The sequence below is a fragment of the Bos javanicus genome, chromosome 16 (genome assembly GCF_032452875.1).
Source record: "Bos javanicus breed banteng chromosome 16, ARS-OSU_banteng_1.0, whole genome shotgun sequence".
Classification (NCBI taxonomy): Eukaryota; Metazoa; Chordata; class Mammalia; order Artiodactyla; family Bovidae; genus Bos; species Bos javanicus.
In genome coordinates, this window is record NC_083883.1 from 44,152,827 (window position 1) to 44,174,630 (window position 21,804).

The 21,804-nt window shown below is 40.9% G+C and overlaps 1 protein-coding gene across 2 annotated transcripts in view; it reads right to left on the reverse strand.

Annotated features, from left to right (window-relative positions):
- UBE4B (ubiquitination factor E4B) overlaps positions 1 to 21,804 on the reverse strand; it is a 122,069-nt gene that overhangs the window by 39,884 nt on the left and 60,381 nt on the right. The window contains exons 5-13 of one of the 2 annotated variants that reach the window (XM_061382779.1): positions 20,733 to 20,877; positions 18,443 to 18,671; positions 17,563 to 17,979; positions 16,708 to 16,857; positions 9,052 to 9,193; positions 7,517 to 7,617; positions 6,450 to 6,564; positions 3,072 to 3,155; positions 178 to 234 (exon numbers count right to left, since the gene is read on the reverse strand). In XM_061382779.1, coding sequence (XP_061238763.1) covers positions 178 to 234; positions 3,072 to 3,155; positions 6,450 to 6,564; positions 7,517 to 7,617; positions 9,052 to 9,193; positions 16,708 to 16,857; positions 17,563 to 17,979; positions 18,443 to 18,671; positions 20,733 to 20,877 — 1,440 coding nt within the window. The remainder of the gene's footprint in view (positions 1 to 177; positions 235 to 3,071; positions 3,156 to 6,449; positions 6,565 to 7,516; positions 7,618 to 9,051; positions 9,194 to 16,707; positions 16,858 to 17,562; positions 17,980 to 18,442; positions 18,672 to 20,732; positions 20,878 to 21,804) is intronic. The other variant, XM_061382780.1, reaches the window with a different exon arrangement.

The window sequence follows — 21,804 nt, forward strand, 5'->3', positions numbered from 1 at the left end:
CAGCCCAGGAAATAATGCATGTGACAACAATGTAACAGTTGAGAGTCACCCACATGGATGACTCATATCCACATCTCACGTCCCTCAAGAGATATTTTTCAGATACCATTACTTAAGGAATCTCTTCTATGCTATGTGTTCACTGAAAATATGCAAGCCCATCGGGGTGGCGCTTACCAAATTGCACACAGGGTGTGTCTTTCCAAACTTGGTTTCACAGAGCTCACCTAAAGCCTAGAGACAAGATCAGAAAAGGTCATTTAAGTGTATTTCATCCTAAACTGACTGCCGTGTATATCAAGACATAGCTTTAATGCTGCTATAAATATGTATGCATTCCCAACAAAGTACTAATATCTTTGGTGCTTTTCTGATGCATAAATACATGCATGTTGTTAAAAAAAAAAAAACTTCAGATAAACGAAGTTAAAAAATGAAACTAAAAATCACTCATGAACTTTACCCTCAGAGATAACCTCTATTATTTTGGCTACCAGCTTTCCAGACATATTTTTTAACATATACACATAGAGATAAATGAGTATATTCTTAAATGGTTTATTTAACATCTTTCTATATCAAAAAGATATGTGTCATAAACACTAGATGGCTAGTCCTGCCAGTATTAAACAGGGTTGTAAACAATTAAAATTTAATAAGTTACCGGATCCACAATATAGTTGAAAGTATTCTTTGATTTCAAGATCCCTGGTTTTTTGAGAACCTCAGCATTTTCCTTTGGGGACCTGATCATTCTCATGTTAGAGAATCAGGAAAAATAGTTTTTAGGCACATAAAAGCAGCTTACTAAAACCATTTTAACAGTGAATCTTAATTCCCTCTGTGATTTGGACGTTTTTATGAAAGCTGCTAAAACCACCGCTGGAAGCTTCTGAGTCAGTGCATGCAGGCATGGACATATCTCTGAGAGAGAAATGTTCACCTTGCCCGGAGCCAGGTTCCCAACTTCAGCTGCACTGTTAGGATCACCCGGGAAACCTCTGAAAGGCCAATGCCAGCCCATAACCTCACTACACCTCCAAAGAACCAAATCACAATGCTTGAGAGCCAGGTAGAGGTATTTTTAAAAAGATACCCAGGTGATTCCAAGGTACGGCAAAGCTGGGATCCACTGACCTAGAGGATAATGACCACGATTCTTTCTGATTCTCGCTCCAAGGGTCTTCCTCTTCCTGCCTCAGATTACTGCCCTTTCTCTCCTGCTGCACAAGCACCAATAATGGCACAAAATAAAACTATTGTCTGTCATAATGGAGGCTTTTGTCTTTCGACCCAGAAGAACATTTTGTTGATATCTGACACTAAAAGCCCCGCACTGAAACATTAAGCTAATTCAAACCACAACAGATAAGCCAACAATTTCAGGAGGGAACATTTACATAACACAGTGATAATTCATGTGAACTGAAAGATTTCGTCACTGAACTCAAATCATCAGATGATTCTACTTCCTTTTATGTGCCACAGACAGAACAATGTATGAGGACTCATAGAATTTCGTGGGAACCTGAGTAACATGTGCAGTGGGAAGAACATTGACATAAATTCATTCAAAATTATTTTTCAGACCACGACTTCCTGCCTCACTTTCTATTCACCCAGCGCTGTGTTTAATGTTTAGCCTCTTAGCTCAGGTTTGATTTTCTGAAATAGAGAAATACACTTCTATGTTCACATTGACCTTGGTGTAATATCTGATTGTGTTGCCGTGGTCTTGATTTTTGTAGTAGATAATGAGCACTTTTGAAATGTGGTGCTGGAGAAGACTCTCTTGAGAGTCCCTTGGACTGCAAGATCAAACCAGTCAATCTTAAAGGAAATGAGTCCTGAATATTCATCGGAAAGACTGATGCTGAAGCTGAAACTCCACTACTTTGGCCACCTGATGTGAAGAGCTGAATCACTGGAAAAGACCCCGATGCTGGGAAAGATTGAAGGCAGGAGAAGGGGCCAACAGAGGATAAGATGGTTGGATGGCATCACTGACTCGATGGACATAAGTTTGAGCAAGCTCAGGGAGTTGATGATGGACAGGGAAGCCTGGCGTTCTGCAGTCCACGGGGTCGCAGAGTCGGACACGACTGAGCGACTGAACTGAGCACTGTGTGGAAAGGCGCCTTGTCTCATGGGCTCCTGTGTCCCCTGGCTGGCACCGTGGGGGCCCTCAGGAAGCAACGGATTAATGGCAAGATGAAATCAAGTCAGTAGAATGAGTAAAAGAACAGAAGCAGCAAAACACATTAATTTAAACAAGGCCTTAATTTATACAAGGTTGTATTTATTCCCAGAGTTAACTGATTTCATGTTTTGATATTTTTCCTTCATACTTTCAGAATGAAAATTATTCAGTAAGGCTTCAAAGTACTTTTCTCACAAAATTTTAAAGAAGTGAATTCAGAGAAGAAAAGAGCCTCTTATTTTCTTTCTGGTGGTAATGTTTTCATGACAGTGGAGACCCTTGGTGAGAATCCAGCCGCAAGTTCTGTCCACAATTTACGCTTGCTCTAAGTGTCTGCAGGAGCTGAGAAGATCTGGGTTTTTCAAGTAAAGTCTGAAAGGAAGTGCACAGCCTCAGAAAATAGGGAAGACGAACAAGAGAAATCACTCAGTGATTTTCTGTACATAAATATAAAATTGTATTTCTTTTCTTAGTTTAACTCTTTTCAGTTGCATTTGTCTTAGTTCCTTTCTTTGGTCCTAATTAGCAAAATTTCATCCCAAATACATTATGCTCATTGCTAGGACAATCAGAAGGGTATCACCAATGATTACTGTCTTCGTAAGCTACAGAGTAAGGTGAAGTACATTCAAATGCCTGTATCACTGACTCCTGTCTAGGACTCCGATGGTCCAATAGGTACCATGCTGCTAACTGTCTTTACAGATGCATCTCATTGCCCAGCAAACACTATGCATGGCCAATACAATGCTTTCACATTTTATATTTGAAAACAAGGTTGATTGTGGACCTGGAAGAGAAGTGTACATTAAAATCATTTGGAAGAAAAACATCAACTGAATGGGTTACAAGAAAAAGAACAAAGTTTTACCATGAGGGGGTATTTAAAGTAGTCACTATCGAGGGAGCACTCTTTGGCAGCAAGAGCCAGGCCTTGTAAAATGGGGATAAAGATCTACAAGACAAAAAGAAAAAAAAAAAAAAATTATAAATATAAGTTTAAGAAAATGCATGTCAAATAAAGTACCAAATCTGCAAGTCCAGGCATTTGCACAGCTTCCCCAAAGAAAGGCTGTTTTGCATAGAAAGGAGCCTAGAGTCTAGCCACAGGGTGGTGTTTTGTCTTTTTGCAAGCCTGAGCTTAAAGTAATACAGCTGAATCCTCCAGAAGAAACAGGTTTTGGTGAACCCTAAACCTCTGACAAGACTCCCCATGATTTAATAGAAACTCACAAATTTGGAGTTTGCTGTAGGACTCTGCAGGGCTCCTTGCTCCAATCAACTAAACGCTGCACATCTCAGCAACGCATATGTTTCCAATTACCAAGCATCTACAGCCTATAAAGAAACTGGACTCAATGTTCCAGCATTTTCTCAACTCTGTCAACATTTTAAGAATTTTTTTGTTGCTATCCCCATATCTACATTTAATTCTTTCCACCTTTCCTTGTTTATTATGAAGAGAACAAGAAAAACAGACCAACAATGGCTATTATCTCAACTTTAATTATGTAGAATAAAAACATGGTTGGTAAATGTTGAAATTAAAAAAGAAAACTGTATTAGAATGCCTTAATTCCATAAAAGGTGTAACTGATACAGTAACCTGATGTCGGAATGTAAGGGCACTGAAATCTGAATGTTTAAGTTCATCATTAATACGAGGGCACAGGGACACCCTACAGAATCTGCTCAGCACGGCCCGTCTTTAAATTTCACAGTACACTCACTGAGCAGCACACGCAGGGAGCTGATCTGGATTCACAATAACATTAAGCTGAAAATGTTGTAAACAACAGCTGACAGTCTGAATATCAAGGAACCAAAAAAGTGAGTGTTCTAAAAAGCAACCAGAAAAACTTGAAAAATGCTCTTTCCTACCAATTTCATTCCGTTGTCTGGAGCACCTGTGTCATTTAAGAAGCACAGTATGAAAAAAGGTGCCCTGTGTTACAAAGTGTCTTGAGATAGCAACACATCTCTTGGAGATCGACACTCTAGTTCTTGCAACTCAAACAATCAGGGTAGAAGCAATGTGCTTTCCTAAGTGAGCTAAAAATGGACACGTAATGCTGAGGTGGAGGGGTGGGAAATACCAAAGAAATAAAGGAAAAAACCAAACAATAGTTCTCGAATCACCAAAAATAAATTTCACTATCGATCATCTAGAAAAAAATCTTTTTTTTCCCCCAGGAATGCTATTAAGTAAAACTTGGGCTCAATTTACAACTACCAGACAAAATATTACTAAACATAATATTTTTTCAAATATCAAACAGAATGTCTGTGTGACTTAACTATTTTAAGTAATTCTATTTTCAAATAAATACCTCCCAGCACTGATAAAAAATGCTCCAAGTGTTCATCACCAATTCTAAATTCTAGCTACTGTTTATTTATGTTTATCTGTGAACATCTCAAACATTAAAGGCAGAATGAAATTTCAATCCAAAGATTTAATAACTCAGATCTACCACAATCTCAAGACAAAAAGGTAAAATGCTGTTTTTCAGGTCAGCAACTCCGCTGGAGTCATCCTGGAGGAAAAACAAATGGTGACAGAGAAGACAAGACAAGAGATCAGAATTCTGTGGTTAAAAATAAACAGGTGTGCGGTGACTGCATAACACTGAGAAGGTACTAAATGCCACGGAATGGGGCACTTTAATGGTTGACTTTATATTATGTGAATTTCACCTCAACTAAAAAAAAAGAGGTCATTTCATAGCTTCTATGTAAGTTTCTTTATGAATAAAATAGCATAAGGTACCTCTTTTAGTTGATCCCTGGGCTACCAGTTAAAGCTACTCTGGATTCTTCAAATGATGTCTTTTCAAGTACAAGTATTCTAATTTATGCATATTACACATAAAGCATAATGCAGCACTTAAACGTTCCAATACAGCTATGTATTTTCATCAAGAGTTCTCTTAACTTTCTAGAGGAGGAAATCTCATTATAATGCCTGGAATATTCCTATAAGTCAGTAAGACCATCATCTAAGATGTTGTTGTTCAGTCACTAAGTTGCATCTACAGGTGATAAATTCCAAATACGGAGCATGCAACACCGACTAGGAATTTCACTGCTGGATTCTTCTTTTACTAGTATTTTGAAAACAAACTTCCTTAGAATTCAAAGGCTTTAAGATGAATAGTTACAAATAATATTAGGTATAAAAAAAGGCAAAAAAGAATCATATCGTTTATAGCTATTGTCTCTCTTATTCCTTCTAGAAGCAAAAAAAAAAATCACCAAACAGTAAACTGTAAGAAAGTCATAAACACCCTTTCATCAAGGGAAACAGCTCTGTGCAAGTTGCTATGGCAAAGTGCTTACTTTACAACACAGGCCACAGGCCCGTAATCAACATTCATGCCAAAGTTGCACCTTGGAAAAAACCTTTGAGACTAAGTTTACTGAAGTGAAGTGAAGTGAAAGTCGCTCAGTCATGTCCGACTCTTTGCGACCCCATGGAGTCCATGGAATTCTCCAGGCCAGAATACTGGAGTGGGTGAGCTGCTCCCTTCTCCAAGGGATAGTCCCAATCCAGGTCTCACGCATTACAGGAGGATTCTTTACCAGCTAAGCCACCAGGGAAGAAACCTTTGAGACTAAGTTTATTAGCTATTATTATTATTATTATTATTATTATTAAAGCTTTATTATTAAATATTGCATATCTTCATTTCCACTTGACTTTACACAGTGGGATACCAAAAAACGTATGGATACTTAATGAATGAAGTAATCCGTAAGATCTGAGATATCATTCCCAGTCCAATAACAATAAGACATTCTATGTGACATGTGGATGGCCGCTGAGCTAATCAGCTAAATCAGCTAGGCCTCTGATTTATTTAATATTAATCTTTTTTGTAAATTCAGAGAATTAATTTTTAACACTATTTCAGCACATCATGTCTTATACTATCTCTTGGTAGTGTTTTAAAAGCTTGAAATCAGAGATAGGACCTTATATTTCTTCTAATCTCCTAAAGCACTTAGCACAGACTGTGTTTAAAATATCTTGATGCTTGACTGATGAGTTGAAATGGACACATGATTTGGACAATGCAGCTGTCAATCTGATCTCAAGGCAGGAACCGCGGGAGCACTTTCTGAGCAAATAACGTGTATATGTTCAAATTCTGGAACCCAAAATTTCAATATACGGTGTCTCTAGAAATCTACCTTGGCAGAAAAGCTTCTAAGCCAAATGTTTCAATAGTGAATACACAAAACCTACCTGCTTGAACACTTCTTCATCCTGGTGAGTAGTTCTCACCAGCTCCTGGATGAAGCCATATGGGAGGTTCCTACACAACATGTACGGCACGAGGAAGGACGGCTGCTGCAGGGACCTGCGGATCCAGAAGGTCAAGGGCTCTGATGAATCAACTCATCACCCAGTAACTACAGGACACACAAAATGCCATGCGGCTGACAATCACAAGTCAAGCTTCAGATCTCCCAAACATGCCACACAATAGTCAATAGCTGAGGCAAAAGATCACCCTTCTTACTGTTAAAACAATAACGTTGTGGACTCTTCAGTGAGAAGTTATAGAAAGTTTCAAAGAATGCATCTTTTTCTCCAAACATCCCTTTAAGAATAAAGCACTAGAAAAACCAAAGTACTGTATGTCTCTTTTATTTATTTATGCTTCATCCAATTGGGGGGGGGGGGGAAGACTAGCAGTAGCTGAAGACTTTCTTAAGCTCTTATTAACTCTAACCATGGAGATAGTGTTTTTAGTACATGTGTATCTTTTTTCCTTTTTTCTGACACATTTCAAAAATGGTTATGATACAGAAAATAATACAAGGTGATCCGGAATGAATAAATACTGCAACTTTGCCAATTTTCCTTCAGATATTTTTCATAAGAGAAATGAAATACAGAAATACTCTTTTATTAAACTTGAAACTTTATGGGATCCTCCAAACAAAAATTAATAATGTAGGACATTGTGGGTGATCCCTATATTACCTATTCCACCACAATTCTTTATTGCTGGATAACAGAAATTGATTGTATGACACATGGAAAGTGAGGCTCTGTACTTTTTTTCCAAGTATCTGTACTGCTTTCAAGCAGCTGCTTTTAAACTGAGTTCTCAATAAAGCACACGAAATGTTTTATTTTCATAGTATCTTAGAGAAACAAAGGGACCTCAGAGACCATCTCGTCAACCGCTCATTTCCCAGATGAGGAAGTGAGCTAGGCAATGTGGTGCACCATGGCTGGACAGCCTGGGTCCACAGGAGAGGCCCTCTCCCTGCAAACAGCAAGCACGCACTGGTTGCTCATACCTTGGCTGTGTGAGGGACCCCTGGAGTACTAATGCAGTGTGGGATATGCACTGTGAGCGGATGTTGCTCAGAAGCTGGCTGACTGCTGGCTGGCTGCACATCTGCAAAGACAGGTCAGGGTGAGGACTACAAAGACAAACAAAATAATCCCATGCAGTTGAGAACTGACAAGAGAGTCAGAAGAGATGGACGTGCAGGAAAAGGCATCTTCTTCTCTTCCTTTATTGATGATGAACAAACTAGATTAACTGCATCATCCAAGCATACTGCCTCTGCTAAAACCTACAGTTAGAGAAGAAGCAGAGGCTTGAGGTGACCATGCAGGGATTACAAAAACAAGCCCACTCTCTTTGCTTTTGCTAAGGTTAAGTGCAAAAAACTGCAAGAGGCCCTTCACAAATATGAACTAACATGTAGAGAACTGGATTAATTTCTAATGGAAAACCAGAACTAGAAATGAATGAGGAAGGAGGGGAGATAAACTGGGAGACTGGGATTGACATATACACACCATACGTAAAATAGATAGTAGTAAGGACCTACTGTATAGCACAGGGAACTCTACATAATACTCTGTAATGACTTACATGGGAAAAGAATCAAAAAAGAGTGGATATACGTGTATGTATAACTGGTTCACTTTGCTGTACACCTGAAACTAACACAACATTGTAAATCAACTCTGGAAGTGAAAGTGTTAGGTGCTCAGTCGTATCCAACTCTGTGACTCCATGGACTATAGCCCACCAGGCTCCTCTGTCCATAGGGATTCTCCAGGCAAGAATACTGGAGTGGGTTGCCATGCCCTCCTCTAGGGGATCCTCCCCACCCAGGGCTTGAACCTGGGTCTCCAGGATTATAGACAGAATCTGTAAATGTCTGAGCCGCTATATGTCACTGAAAATTTAAAGAAAAAAAAGAATGAAAATGAAACAGGATTGAAATGAGATATTCATTCAGAATGAAACAGTAGAAAAAGTGTAGCTTTCTGAGTTTAAACCAGCTTCTCAATTTATGTGACTCTGGACAATTAAAGGTATACCCCTCTTTTTCAAAGTTCACTTTATGCTGCTTCACTTTTAGGGAAGACCAACAGTACTTATGTATTAGATCCCTTTGAAGTGCAATGAAAAAAAAATAATACTTATATTACACCAGCCTAATGAACAACTGTGAAAACCTAAGTCCATGGAGACCTAGCAAAGTGTGTGATGGTTGACAGGAACTCTATAAATGTTTTATTATGATTACAACAGACTATGAGAAGTTATCATAGTGTTAAGTCATTGGTGATAGTAGCATTTGGCCCTGTCACGTCTTCCCTCCACTAGGACATGAGCTCCAGAAGCGCTGGGATCTTCATCTGTTTGGTTCATTAATCCAGCCCGGCTTCTACTGTAGTGCCCGACCTATGAGATGCTCAGTAAGCACTGTACTGATTGAATAAGTCAATCTAATTAGGGGCTTAGAAAACAATTATTTATCCAATATATACCCAGCTTTTGTGGGTTTTAAGTGAATCTATTTCATATTACCTTTGGTGCTTTTTTTTCCTCTATTCCAACTCGGTCAAAACACTCGATGAGGTAGTTCAGCATGTCTGTCTCCTTGCACGTTTCAATGGTGAAATGGTCGCTGTAGGAATCCCAAGTACTTGCCCCACCAGAGGCTCCCAGACTTTGGAGAAAAGAAAAGGGATGGTTTTGATCTGCTCTCAGTAAACCACATGACAGAGCTCGCAATGCTGTAGCAGAAAGCTTGTTAGGGTCCCCGCACTCAGGACAAAGCACAGACCCCATGCGGCTGCACCTGGAGCTGACTGCTGGCTTCAGCTGCTCCAAGTCCAACAACAGAGATTTTTAGGAAACATTTTATTGACGTAAGAAGAAAGTCTGTCCAGAAATCCAGCATCTCATCTTCTCAGGAACAGCACCTTACAAAACCAGGAGGACTAAGAACTGGTACTAAGCACCAGGAATGTGAAGGGATACCACACATATGTAAATCCAACTGGCCAACTGTGCTCGGGCTGACTTGCAGGTTAAAGCCAGCCTGTGCTGTTAGGCAAGCAAAGTCTTTAGGAGTGAAGTTACAAGGGACTGACAAAACACCCCTCCCTCCTTCCTAATGTCTAGCATACATCTCAAAGCCTTAAAGCAGCATTTGGCAGCAGGACCAGAACTTAGGAAAACTGTCCAGTTAGAAGGAGACGTGAAAATATTTGTTATCAATACAAATCTTCCAAAACGTTTAGTGAAAGGGACAAAGTAGTATTAGTCAAAACAAAACAAAATCCTTGTGCTAGGAGTATCCAAACTTGCATTCTATCCCCAGCTCTATTGCGTACTTGTTACCTGAACCCAGAACTTCCATCTCACCTGCACTGAGGTTAAGTGAAATCATGTGGAGGTGCTCTGTCAAATACAGACAGGATACAATGGGAGGGGCCTGTTTCTATTAAAACTATTCTCTGAGACCACTATCATGAGGGTTGCTGCTGCTGCTGCTGCTGCTGCTGCTGCTAAGTCGCTTCAGTCCTGTCCGACTCTGTGCGAGCCCACAGACGGCAGCCCATCAGGCTCCACCATCCCTGGGATTCTCCAGGCAAGAACACTGGAGTGGGTTGCCATTTCCTTCTCCAATGCATGAAAAGTGAAAAGTGAAAGTGAAGTTGCTCAGTCGTGTCCGACTCCTAGTGACCCCATGGACTGCAGCCTACCAGGCTCTTCTGTCCTTGGGATTTTCCAGGCAAGAGTACGCAGTGGGCTGCCATTGCCTTCTCAGTATCATGAGGGTTAGGTGTTAGGAAATCAAAGTTTAGATCAATTATCAGTAGGTCAAATACCAAATGTGATGTTCAACTCACAAATTTGATAGACATAAAAGATACAAAAAGATTAACCATGGCATAAGAAGAGGCCAGAAATTTTGAAATGAAAAGTAATGAAAAGATATAAATTTAACAACAGCACCAAAAAAAAATTACATGTGAAACATGATAAAGAATCTTTGGAATGGTATTGGAATATTTCATTAAAAAAAGATGAAAACAGGTGGTCCAGTGTTAAAGAATTCGCCTGCCAATTCAGGGGACATTGGTTCAATCTCTAGTCCAGGAAGATTCCACACGCCAAGGGGCAACTCGAGCTATGCGCCACAAGTACTGAAGCCCACACACTCTAGAGCCCATGCTTGGTAACAAGAGAAGCCAGTGCAATGAGAAGGCCAGAGCACCCCAACAAAGGGTAGCCCCCGCTCACCACAACTAGAGAAAGCTCAACCATAGCAATGAAGACCGGGCACAGCCAAAAATTCAATAACTAAGTAATTAAAAAGATGAAAACAATGCCAAGGCTTTAAATCCAAGGCTCTCAGGCCAGAGACTTGTAAATCTTCAACTTACTTCCTACACAAGTCTAACAGAGGGACGGGAGGACACGAGGTTGAGAAGCAGCCAGTACCCTCCTGACTGGGCAGATAAGGGACCCACCCTTAAAGTGCTACACCAGAGACAAAGATGGGCAGTCCAGGGTGGGAAACATCAAAAAAAACCCCAAAACAATTAATTCTTGTGCTTTCACATCAGTTAGAGGTACACTTCATGAATTACTGTAAGATTTGGCATCTGTTCATTGGCCAGACAACAGAAAGATGAGGACAGTAATAAAGCAAAGCAAAAAAAAAAACAAAAAAAAACCTCTAACAAAACAGAAAAACCCACCCATAAATACAAGAAGTATGGTGAAACCACAAAAGGAGAAAGGGGGGAAAAAATACTTGGTCTTTCCTGCAGCCATCTCGCTCTCAAGCTACCTGCCATCCTTCCCTCTTCCATCTGAGGTTCGTGACTCTATTCCCTGCACTTTTCAAAGATGAAATTTGCTGATACAAGTTTCTACATACAGTTTGCTATACACAGTTTGCCATATACAATTAAGGTTCATCTTCCTTTGAGAAGCGCTCACAGAAGCAATGAAAATAGACCTTCCTCATGTTGAAAATGAAATATTTAAATATTTCCCTGATAATAAGCTCCATCTTTCTCACATGTTTACATTTCTGAAATGGAAAGCATCTTATATTTGATGTCAACAGGTCCTTGCCGTTTGCAACAAGCCAGTCTAATGCAGTGCCCTTGATCAACAGTGGGAGTCAGCATGCATTGATGGTGGCTGCTGACGGAAACTGGGCTCCATTCTTAGCCAACACACTCCCTTTCATTTTAACTTAGACTTGAACACCTCAAAGTCAACCAAAATGCCTTTGCAAACATTTTGCAAAGACATGAAAAGACATGACGATGTGTGCAGAGGACTGCCAGCCAAGACAAAGAAAGACATTCAGAACGTATCAGAGAATTTTCAAAGCTGAAAGAGGTTGATGTATGTTGTGATCATCTGTCAGGCACCAAATAACACTTCCAGGGGACTTTCAAGAGAAGAGAAAGAAAGAAATGAAACAAGGGTTTAATCAAATAGTAAACACAGAGTAAAACCCAGTATTCGTCAATGTTTCCAAACTATGAGATCAGTCTTAGGATGTTGAAGTAGATCATGAGCAAGGTGGTCGGTCAGTCTCACCAGTGCTGGGCATGACTGCCAGTGGTCAAAACTGGTTTACAGGGGTCTCTAGATTTGAATTCAGAGAACTGAACTCAGGTTCTAAATGTGATCCTGAAGGAAAAAGGTGTGTACAGTTTAAACACATTAAATTTATGCTATCAATAGACATTTTTAAAAAATGTTTTAACCCAGAGGGATGGTATGGGGAGGGAGGAGGGAGGAGGGTTCAGGATGGGGAACACATGTATACCTGTGGCGGATTCATTTTGATATTTGGCAAAACTAATACAATTTTGTAAAGTTTAAAAATAAAATAAAAAAAACCAGTTATTTCATTTTTTCTCTAAAAATGTTGCTACAAAATTCATGATGCCTTTACAACTATGACATGTGGAATATGACACTGGAAATCTGTCATGTTTAAGTTCTAAGAGTATCTAGAAAATTATACCTCCTTCTGGGAGAATACAGGAACCATTTTCTGATAACTACATCAACAATCCAACTGAATAATTACTTCACATGATGTAAATACAGTGGAATCCTTCTGAAAACACAAGGAAAATATATCTGGAGATTTATATATGCATGAGATCTGTGCAAACTGAATCTCATTTTAAATGTACCAAAAAACCTAGTTTCCTAAAAGGATTCTGTGGCAGTTCCTTTCCTTCTGTGATGGGAGTAATCACTCCCTATTTTCTTTTTTAGATGCAGACTTTGGAATGGCATATTTTCTCAATGCAAAGAAAGGGAGCGCTGGGCAGGGATAAGCAATGTAAATCCCCTGAACAAATGTCTGCATTGTTGAAGGTCGTGGGGGCAGCACCTTGATAAAACAGATCAAGACTTTGTTCATGTGGCAACTACATCCTCTATAATGTAGACATTTGTTTAAAAAGTCTTTACTGAGTTTGTTACAACACTGCTTCTGTTTTATGTTTTGGTTTTTTGGTCCCAAGGCATGTGGCATCTTAGCTCCCTGACCAGAGATCAAACTTATACCCCTGCATTGTAAGGCCAAGACTGGACTGCCAGGGAAGTCCCCTGAGGGGAGACAGTTTTTAAAATAATAATATAGAAGTGCTATGAAGAAATGAGTATAGATATCAGAGAGAGGCAGGAAGAGTGTGTGTGTGTCTCTGTACACACAGGAGATGTGTGTGTGTGTGTGTATACACAGGAGATGTAGGGTCTTAGGCTTTAGGTCTAACCCTGTGGGAGAAGGGAAATCACTGGAGGCTGGAGGGCAGACGTGTGGAAAGATTCTGACTTACGACCAGTAGAAATAAGAGGAGAAATATCAATATTTTTCACTGTTTGGTAGTTTGTGCTTAGTCACTCAGTTGTGTCCATTTGCTAGTTTACTCTTTTTCTATTCACACAGGCTCATGATGTTCAAGATCTAATCTCCTTCACTGAAATATCTAAGCAATGAAAAAAGAATCCCAATAAACAAAAGAAAAATGTCTTTCTAGTCATCAACTTCCTAGGAAACAATAAAAAAACGTTTCCTCAGAATAATTACTTTATCTTCTTTTTTCCTCTGCTATCTTTATTACAAGACAACTCTCATTTCACTTATTTTCATTCCTTCAAGAAGTAGCTCCTTATAACTCATATAGCTTTTTTCAGAGTACTATGAAACATTCCAGAAGGAATGTTGTTTTTCTTTTATTAATCCTTATCATCACCACTATAAATAATTAATACAGGGCTGTATTTCCCAACTACCTCTCAAAAGATATACAAGCCCTTGACCCCACTGGGCCAGCAGAAGGGGAGACCAATATAATCCCTGTTGACTGCTGCTTCTACAGCACTGACCCTACTGGGTGAGAAGAAGGTGTTAAAATTGCTTACTTCCTAGTAAATAAAATTCTGAGAAGATCAATTAGACAGGGGGAAAGAAAAAGCTCTTTGCTGATCACCCAAATTATTAAGAATTTTTTTGCTACTTCTTGGTTCTGACCCTACGTGCATCCTCACGTTCTTCTCTGTTTGTTTCATGTGTTAAGTATGATTACGCCCTGTCCTTTTACATCCTTTTTGATGTCTATTCAGAATTTATAATTTCTAAAACCTGGACAGATGAGATTTCATTTTAACAGCCAGCAAAGTACCTGCCAACCAACTGGAGTGAAATTTTGTAATTAAGAAGGAAAATGTTGGCACTTTCTTGCCAAGGAAAAGAATACATGTATAAACTCTGGGCAGTGAAATAACTGCTAAGAAATGAGAATAATCCAAGTCCTACTGGGCAAACACGGAGAAGTCAGAGGCAACTTGGTATGCTGGGTGGCATGTGAGATCTGGACTCCAGCTCTGCCTTCTTCTAGTTATAAGACTAACCTCATTGAAGGTTATTGCTGAAGCTGAAGCTCCAATACTTTGGCCATCTGATGTGAAGAGCTGACTCACTGGAAAAGACCCTAACGCTGGGAAAGACTGATGGTAGTAGGAGAAGGGAGTGACAGAGGATGAGATGGTTGGATGGCATCACTGACTCAATGGACATGAGTTTGAGCAAGCTCTGGGAGATGGTAAAGAACAGGGAGGCCTGGCGTGCTGCACTCCATGGGGTCACAAAGAGTCGGGCATGACTGAGCGACTGAACAACAACCTTCCTGAACCTGCCCACATTTCCTTGCAGTAACTAGAGGCCCTGCTGTGAGGATAAGAGGAATAACATATGCACACGGCTGACAGAGCACCTGGGACGTGATGCTCAACAACTATTCACAGCTATGAGTACATAATCAGTAAGTAAGTTTTGTTTCTCCTTTAGGTGTCAAATCTAGATCCGAGACAAGGCTGGATGTTAGAAGTCTAGAGAGGAATTAGATAAAGCACCATGTAATCTAATATCTTTGTTAGAGAAAGCTGGAATTAAATAAGCAAGGGAGAGACAGTATTTCCCCCACAGATAACTTACAGTAAAACAGAAAACAAAGCACTTTTACCATGTATAGGAATTGACTCCTAACAAGGATGGCTGCTGCACTAGTATGATCATGGGAGAAGATGTCTGTGCACGCATGCTCAGTCGTGTCTGACTCTGCAGCCCCATGGACTGTAACCCACCAGGCTCCTCTGTCCATGGGATTTCCCAGGCAAGAATACTGGAGTGGGCTGCCATCTCCTCCTTCAGGGATCTCCCTGACCCAAGTATCGAATCCAAGGCTCCTGCAACTCTTGCACTGCAGGTGGATTTTTTACTGTTGAGTCATCTACATGAAAAAGACACTTCTACCTTTGGGAAATTTACTTGAGAGATAGTGATACAACATTCAACCTAATACAAATATTAACCTTCCTGAATCAATATTCAACCCTGTGCCAATATCCCTCTCTCTCTTTATAGACTTCTCTAATGATTCTCCTGAACACTGTCGAGTTGAATACAGTGTACCGCACCCCTACCACCATCTCTATTTATAGCCTGGAGTTATTTCTGAATACTGCTGGGCACAAATACCAACTCAGTCCAGAGGAAACTTCAATTTAAGAGCAAAATTGTAAGACGATGAGTCAGAGGCTTAGCGAGAAGGTGCTATTATATTTTTTTGCTCAAAGTCACCTAGAAGGTCCAAGCCATCTTTTTCACTCTGTTTTCAGGGGTGAAACTTCAGCAATATTGTGAGCTCTGTTTTAGCCTCTGCAGCCATTCCTCAGGCTAGGCTGTCTAAACAAACAGGGTCTGGCTTCACTGGGATCAGGGAAGCGAAGTGACTGATTAGCAAAATTTAAGATTAGCAGTGAAGAGTGCTTCCCTGGTGGTTCAATGGTAAAGAATTCGCCTGCCAATGCAGGTGACATGGGTTCAATCCCTGGTCCAGGAAGAGCCCACATGCTGAACAGCAACTAAGCCCCTGTGCAACCGCTATTAAGCCTGTGCTCTAGAGCCTGGAAGCTGCAACTACTGAAGCCCTCTCGCCCTAGAGCCCGTGCTCCGCAATAAGAGAAGCCACCACAGTGAGAAGCCTGAGCATCGCAACTAGAGAGCAGCCCCTATTTGCTGCCAACTACTGAAAAGCTGATCTGAAGCAAACAAAGACCCAGCACAGCCAAAAAATAAAGATTAGAAGTCAAAGCAGAATCACAGTTATAAAAGAGAGAATATGACCCCATGTGCTCTTCAACAGGTGGCCTGGAGTGAGCTGAGAGGGACACATACACACATACACAAGTCCCAGCCCCTGTGCCATTCCTAAAAAGCAGCAATCCATGCAACTGTACAGAAGAAAACACGCCTCCCAGAGTACATGTTGCGTACATCTGGTAGCCCGCAAGAACACTCTCCTAATAAAATAAATGAAGGGTCTTCTTTTAGATCTTAGGGCAGGTGAACTTGATGTCTACTCTGTTGTTCATGTTCTTGACAAATGATTATACGTTAAGTTGTTCTCCAAGCTTGCCAGGCAACAACTATGAAAATGTGCCACCTGACCCTCATGAGAAGGTCCTAATGCTTGAGTACATGTGGAGTTTCTCACATCTGGACTCACCAGGGCACCTCTTTTGACTCTACCCTGTATGGATTCAGAGCACGCCTCTAATTAGGACTTACAAACGTTAGTTCCTAAGCACCTAGGCACATGCAGAGGTAAGACTCCACTCCTCTGATACCTGGACCCAAACTGGACACAAGAAAACTCATCACCACCACCACCACCTTCATCATCACCATCATCACCATCATCATCATCTTCTTCATCTTCGTCACTACTGTCCCCAGAAAGTGCGAGGAAGAGGAAGGAGAAAGGACTGTCGTACATACTACCGTAACAAAAGCAAAAAAAGTCATCAGGGAACAAAGGAAAATGAGGAGGAGGAAAGCTTTTACAACCGCTGGCTTTTTAATTAAATCGTAGGCTACAAGTTTTGTCTACTGATATGCAGAAAAATAATTCACCTAAGTTATATAAAGGCCAGGCAACACTTGACGGGAAGGAGGGCAGTGAATTAATGGGGTTTGGGTACTGCTTCTTTTTAAGGGGCTAAGAAGAAAGTGTCAAGGCATGACTACTGGCCAGAGGTAAGGTATCTGCTCACTCGACCGCTTGGTCTGGCTGTATCTCAACTATGATCGGTAACAGTACACAAAGTGGGAAAGTGGTTCTGTGAGCCCCAGCTATCAAACATCAGCTGCCACAGTCTCCGAAATTCATCTGTTAGGATGAATGATATGTGCCCTTGATTTTGAAAACTGAGTGACTTCTTATTTTTCAGGAGGAAAAGTGGAGGCGAAGAAAGGGCCTCATAATTGAGCAACCCATACTTTCTGATGTGACAGAACCCTGGCAGAGCAGGGACTCGGGGCACAAGCCTACCCAACTAATTAGACACATGGGTTAACAGCCCCAAACAGAGAAACACAGGTAACTGAGGTCAGCGTCACATGACAGTTCTTCCAAACTGTGTTAACCTCCTTTCCCTGCACTGCAAACACGCACCCGCCTCTCCTACTGCGTAAATAAATACCTAGGAGAGTTCCTTAGGGAGGAGGGCCGTCTGCTGGGGGCACTCCCACCGGGGGAGGCGGAGAGTAAAGGTGGTCCTGTGCCAGGGGGTCTCTGTCGGGAGGAGCTGGTGGGCACGGCTTGAGGGCTACTGGCCGGGGCGGACAGGCCTGGGGAGCTAGACAGGATGGAGGTGCCCGAGGATCGCGAGGCAGGAGCAGATGTAGACCCCGAGGGGTGGGTGACAGTGTAGGGCCGGTACCGCGGAGACGAGGGCTGGCTTCCCGCAGGCGTCCCCGCAGGGCCAGGCGGACAGAGGGAAGAAGCGGGAGGCACAGCCGCCTGGCTGGCTGCCCGGGAGGGGGAGGCCAGAGGCGGACTCATCATTGGCACAGAGCTCCAGACACTGGTATTGGGAGCTGGGCTAGTCTCATAGAGGCTAAATGATTTGAGAAAGGGAGGAAAGAAGAGAAAATTGAAGAAACGCTTGAGATAAATAACTAAAATGGAAAATAACATGTTTTTAAAGAACTGTATAATTACAACCTCATATCTCTAAGCATTCCAGTATACAGATCTTTAGAGACTCATCGAAATAACTGTAATCTAACTGCCATGCTGATTTAGAAGCCAGACTTACAATACGAGAAAGCTTTCTTTCCAAAGAACATACTCTATACAGCTATTTGTTTCTAAAATTTAATTTACCAACAGCCTAACCATGGAAAGTCAAAGAGACCCATCTGGAAAAGACCATATCTCCTCAGTGAGTCAATCACACCCCCAAACATAAGACATGCCATAATCTGCATGATGCAGGCCCCTGAATGAAGGCTCCTTTCTCCTACGTACTTCATGGCTATTTTACCACCAGTGAGATGTGCAGAAAGAACCACACTGACCTAGATAAAGAGCTGGCCCCGAAGGAACCCAGGTTGCAGAACATGGGGCTCGTTCCTGGGTTGGAGCCGGTGGTCAGCATGAGGTTTCTGTCTGGTGACCGAGCTGTCGCTGCAATTGGCTGGGAGGTGGCTGTCAGGCTTGCAAACGGGTTTTCATCTCTGGTCTGAGTAGACATCATTAGCACTTCCATTAAAATCTGGCCAATCAAGTCCTTAAAATCAGAGAACACTGTTGGAAAGGCAGAATAAAGAGGAGGTTATACATGGGTCTTCATACTCACGGTCCTTGAATAAGCCAGCATAAGCCAGAGATGTGCAATGTGCTATTTTGGACTGGATTCTCGAGTAATAATAGCCGCCAGTAGGAAATGTGGGGAAATCCAAATAAGGTCTGGAGTAACAGTAATATCTTAGTTCTGACAAGTATACTATGATTATGGAAGATGTTGACATTAGGGAAAACTGAGTCATGTGTATATAGGAACTACCTGCACTCCCTCTATAATTTTTCTGTAAATCTAAAATGTTTTCAAACAGAAAGCTTATTAAAAAAAAAAAAATTTTGAGCCCAGTCTTTGAGAGTCACTGCTGATATATATTAACCATAGAAAAAAGCTACTCCCAACTACAGAGGTTAGTTTATCACACTGGAAATATGAAGTAGAAAGTTCAAAGCATTTTATGAAGGGTCTAATATTGAGTTGCCACCTGCCTTTCTGGAGCAGATTCTGTTCTCTAGCCTCCTCCTTATTCTTTGCAGCTCTTGATTGTTACAGGTCTTTTGTTGTTATTCAGTCACTAAGTTGTGTCTGACTCTTTTAGGACCCCATGGACTGCAGCCCACCAGGATCCTCTGTCCACGGGATTTCTCAGGCAAGAATGCTGGAATGGGTTGCCATTTCCTTCTCCAGGGGATCTTCCCAACCTAGGGATTGAACCAGAGTCTCCTGCATTGGCAGGTGGGTTCTTTACCACTTAAGCCACCAGGAAAGCCCATTTTGAATATCACTCAATAAATAAAATGTCTAACCCATGTAAATCTTACCTGATTTGTTACTAAAAATTACCAGATTTGAGAATCTTAAGATTTACAATAATAAGTGGCAGGATTTTGAAACTCATGATTGCTAAGCTCAATTCTACAGTCACAATTAAGAAGAAGAACCCAGTAAAATCAGAAATAAACTATCCATCTACCTGGAATACAAGAGACATTTTTTTTTGTTTGCCGTGGAAGACAGGCAGCAGGGAAAAGGAAATGCAATCTCCTTGAAGTTCATTCACTCATTTAAAGTATATCTACTGAGGGATTATGAAGTGGAGGCGCTGTGAATACATGGGGGAGCAAAACAGACCCACCATCAAGGAGGCTGTATTCACGTGAAATGCAAAAGAAGACTCCAGTGAACTTCCCTTCCGTTTGCTGTACTCCAAAGCAGGGGTCCCCATACCACGGACAGATATATGGTCTGTGGCCTCTTAGGAACTGGGCTGTACAGCAGGGGGTGTGCAATAGACAGTGAGTGAAGCTTCATCTGTATTTACAGCTATTCCCATCACTCGCATTACCACCTTAGCCCTGCCTCTTGTCAGATCAGCAGCAGCATAATAAACGTAATTTGCTTGAATGGTCCCAAAACCATCCCCGCAACTTCATCTGTGGAAATACTGTCTCCCATGAAACCAGTCCCTGGTATCAAAAAGGCTGGGAACCAGTGTCTAGAAGACTGCTATAGAGAAGAATGAAGAGTGCCCTGCGATGCTGGTCTCTTGCTAAGTTTTATTACTTTAAGTGTGGCTTAGTATAGCCTCTTAAAATAGAAACCTATAAACACTGCAAAACATCAGTGTGTTTTAGTTTGCTAAAGCAATTTAACCAAGCACATTTACTCCACTGTCTACGCATGACCCGGGAGGCACTTACAAAAGGTACCGGTCACCCTCTCACGATACCTGCAGACCACCCAGCATGCTCCTGCCCAGAGTATAAGATGCCCTAATGCTCTCTCTAAGCACCTTCTTATTGCAAAGGAAAAAACGTCAGCCCTGAGACAATGGAGACTATTAACTGATACACAGTTTTCCTTTGGAGAAATCATTAAAAAAAAAAATTTATCAGTAAGTGGAAAGTAGACAAACAGCAAAGTCTTCATCAAGAAGTATCCCTGTAATCAGAAATACAACCACAGAGCAAGACAAGGTATGTCGACAGCAGAGAAAGACAAAAGAGTTCATGTTCTATTTTTCTACGAAGGGCTCTGAAATTGAGACAATTGAGCCCGATTCCTACCTTCTTTTGGGTTCTGCTTAAACTGTGCAGAAAGAGAAGAAAGGAAGATCACATCCCTGTCCCGGTCCTTCCAGGAGACACGGAAAATCTTACAGACCAGCTGTAAGGCCTGCTCTTCAGACACTTCAGAACCTGATGAAGGCTCCTTTTAGGGAAGAAGATTTGGGGGTTAATTTCAAGCAGTAGGAGGTTTGAGTTAGGCTTTAACAGAAATACCTAATTCTGATTTAATTCATTTACAAATAAGGATATTTTAGAAATGCAGACAACTATACACCCACTGATTAAAGGAAAAATAAACTTGTTACTATGACTTCAAAGTTATAACCTGTGGGTCTCATGAGCTTATAACACAATATATGGCAGGGAATACAAAACAGCAGGACTGGTATCAGGAATTGCCAAGGAAGACATGTGATGAAGGATGCATCATTTATTTCCCATTTATTATTCCCATTATTCCCATTTATTTCCTTTTCTGAATGCTAAAAGATCAGGTTGACATTTTAGGTATATAACCGATTTTTCTCTAGAAATTTTTCCAGATTTTAATGTTTCTCACTATTTTTCACCACAGATAGAAATAACATCTATAAAGAACTTTGTAAGATTCAAACACTACAAAATAAAGCACTGCATCACTAAGAGGCTATAGTCCAACTTCTAATAATGCTGCTGAACACTAATAACTTACTAAACACAAAGGGTTGCAATTATCTATGCCAGTTCTATACCATGATACATAAACACAAAAACCAAAAATGTCTTTTTTTAAATATAGGGAACTAAAGCTCAGAAGGTAACAAAATAAAAAAGCCTCCTTTTTCCATTCATTCTTGCTTTAATTCCTGATCATCTTCCTCAGAATGATGACTTACTTGCTTAAGCAATTAAAAATCAACAGAAAAAATTCAAATAAGCTCTAAGTTCATTGCTATCATTTACTGATAAAAAATGCACCTGAAACAAAGATAACTGAAGGACTTTTATTAGTTGAAAGGACTAAGCTATACTTCTACTAATAAGGGTGATCAAGGCTACCCATATTTTTTCAAAAGAAAAAAAAAAAAAA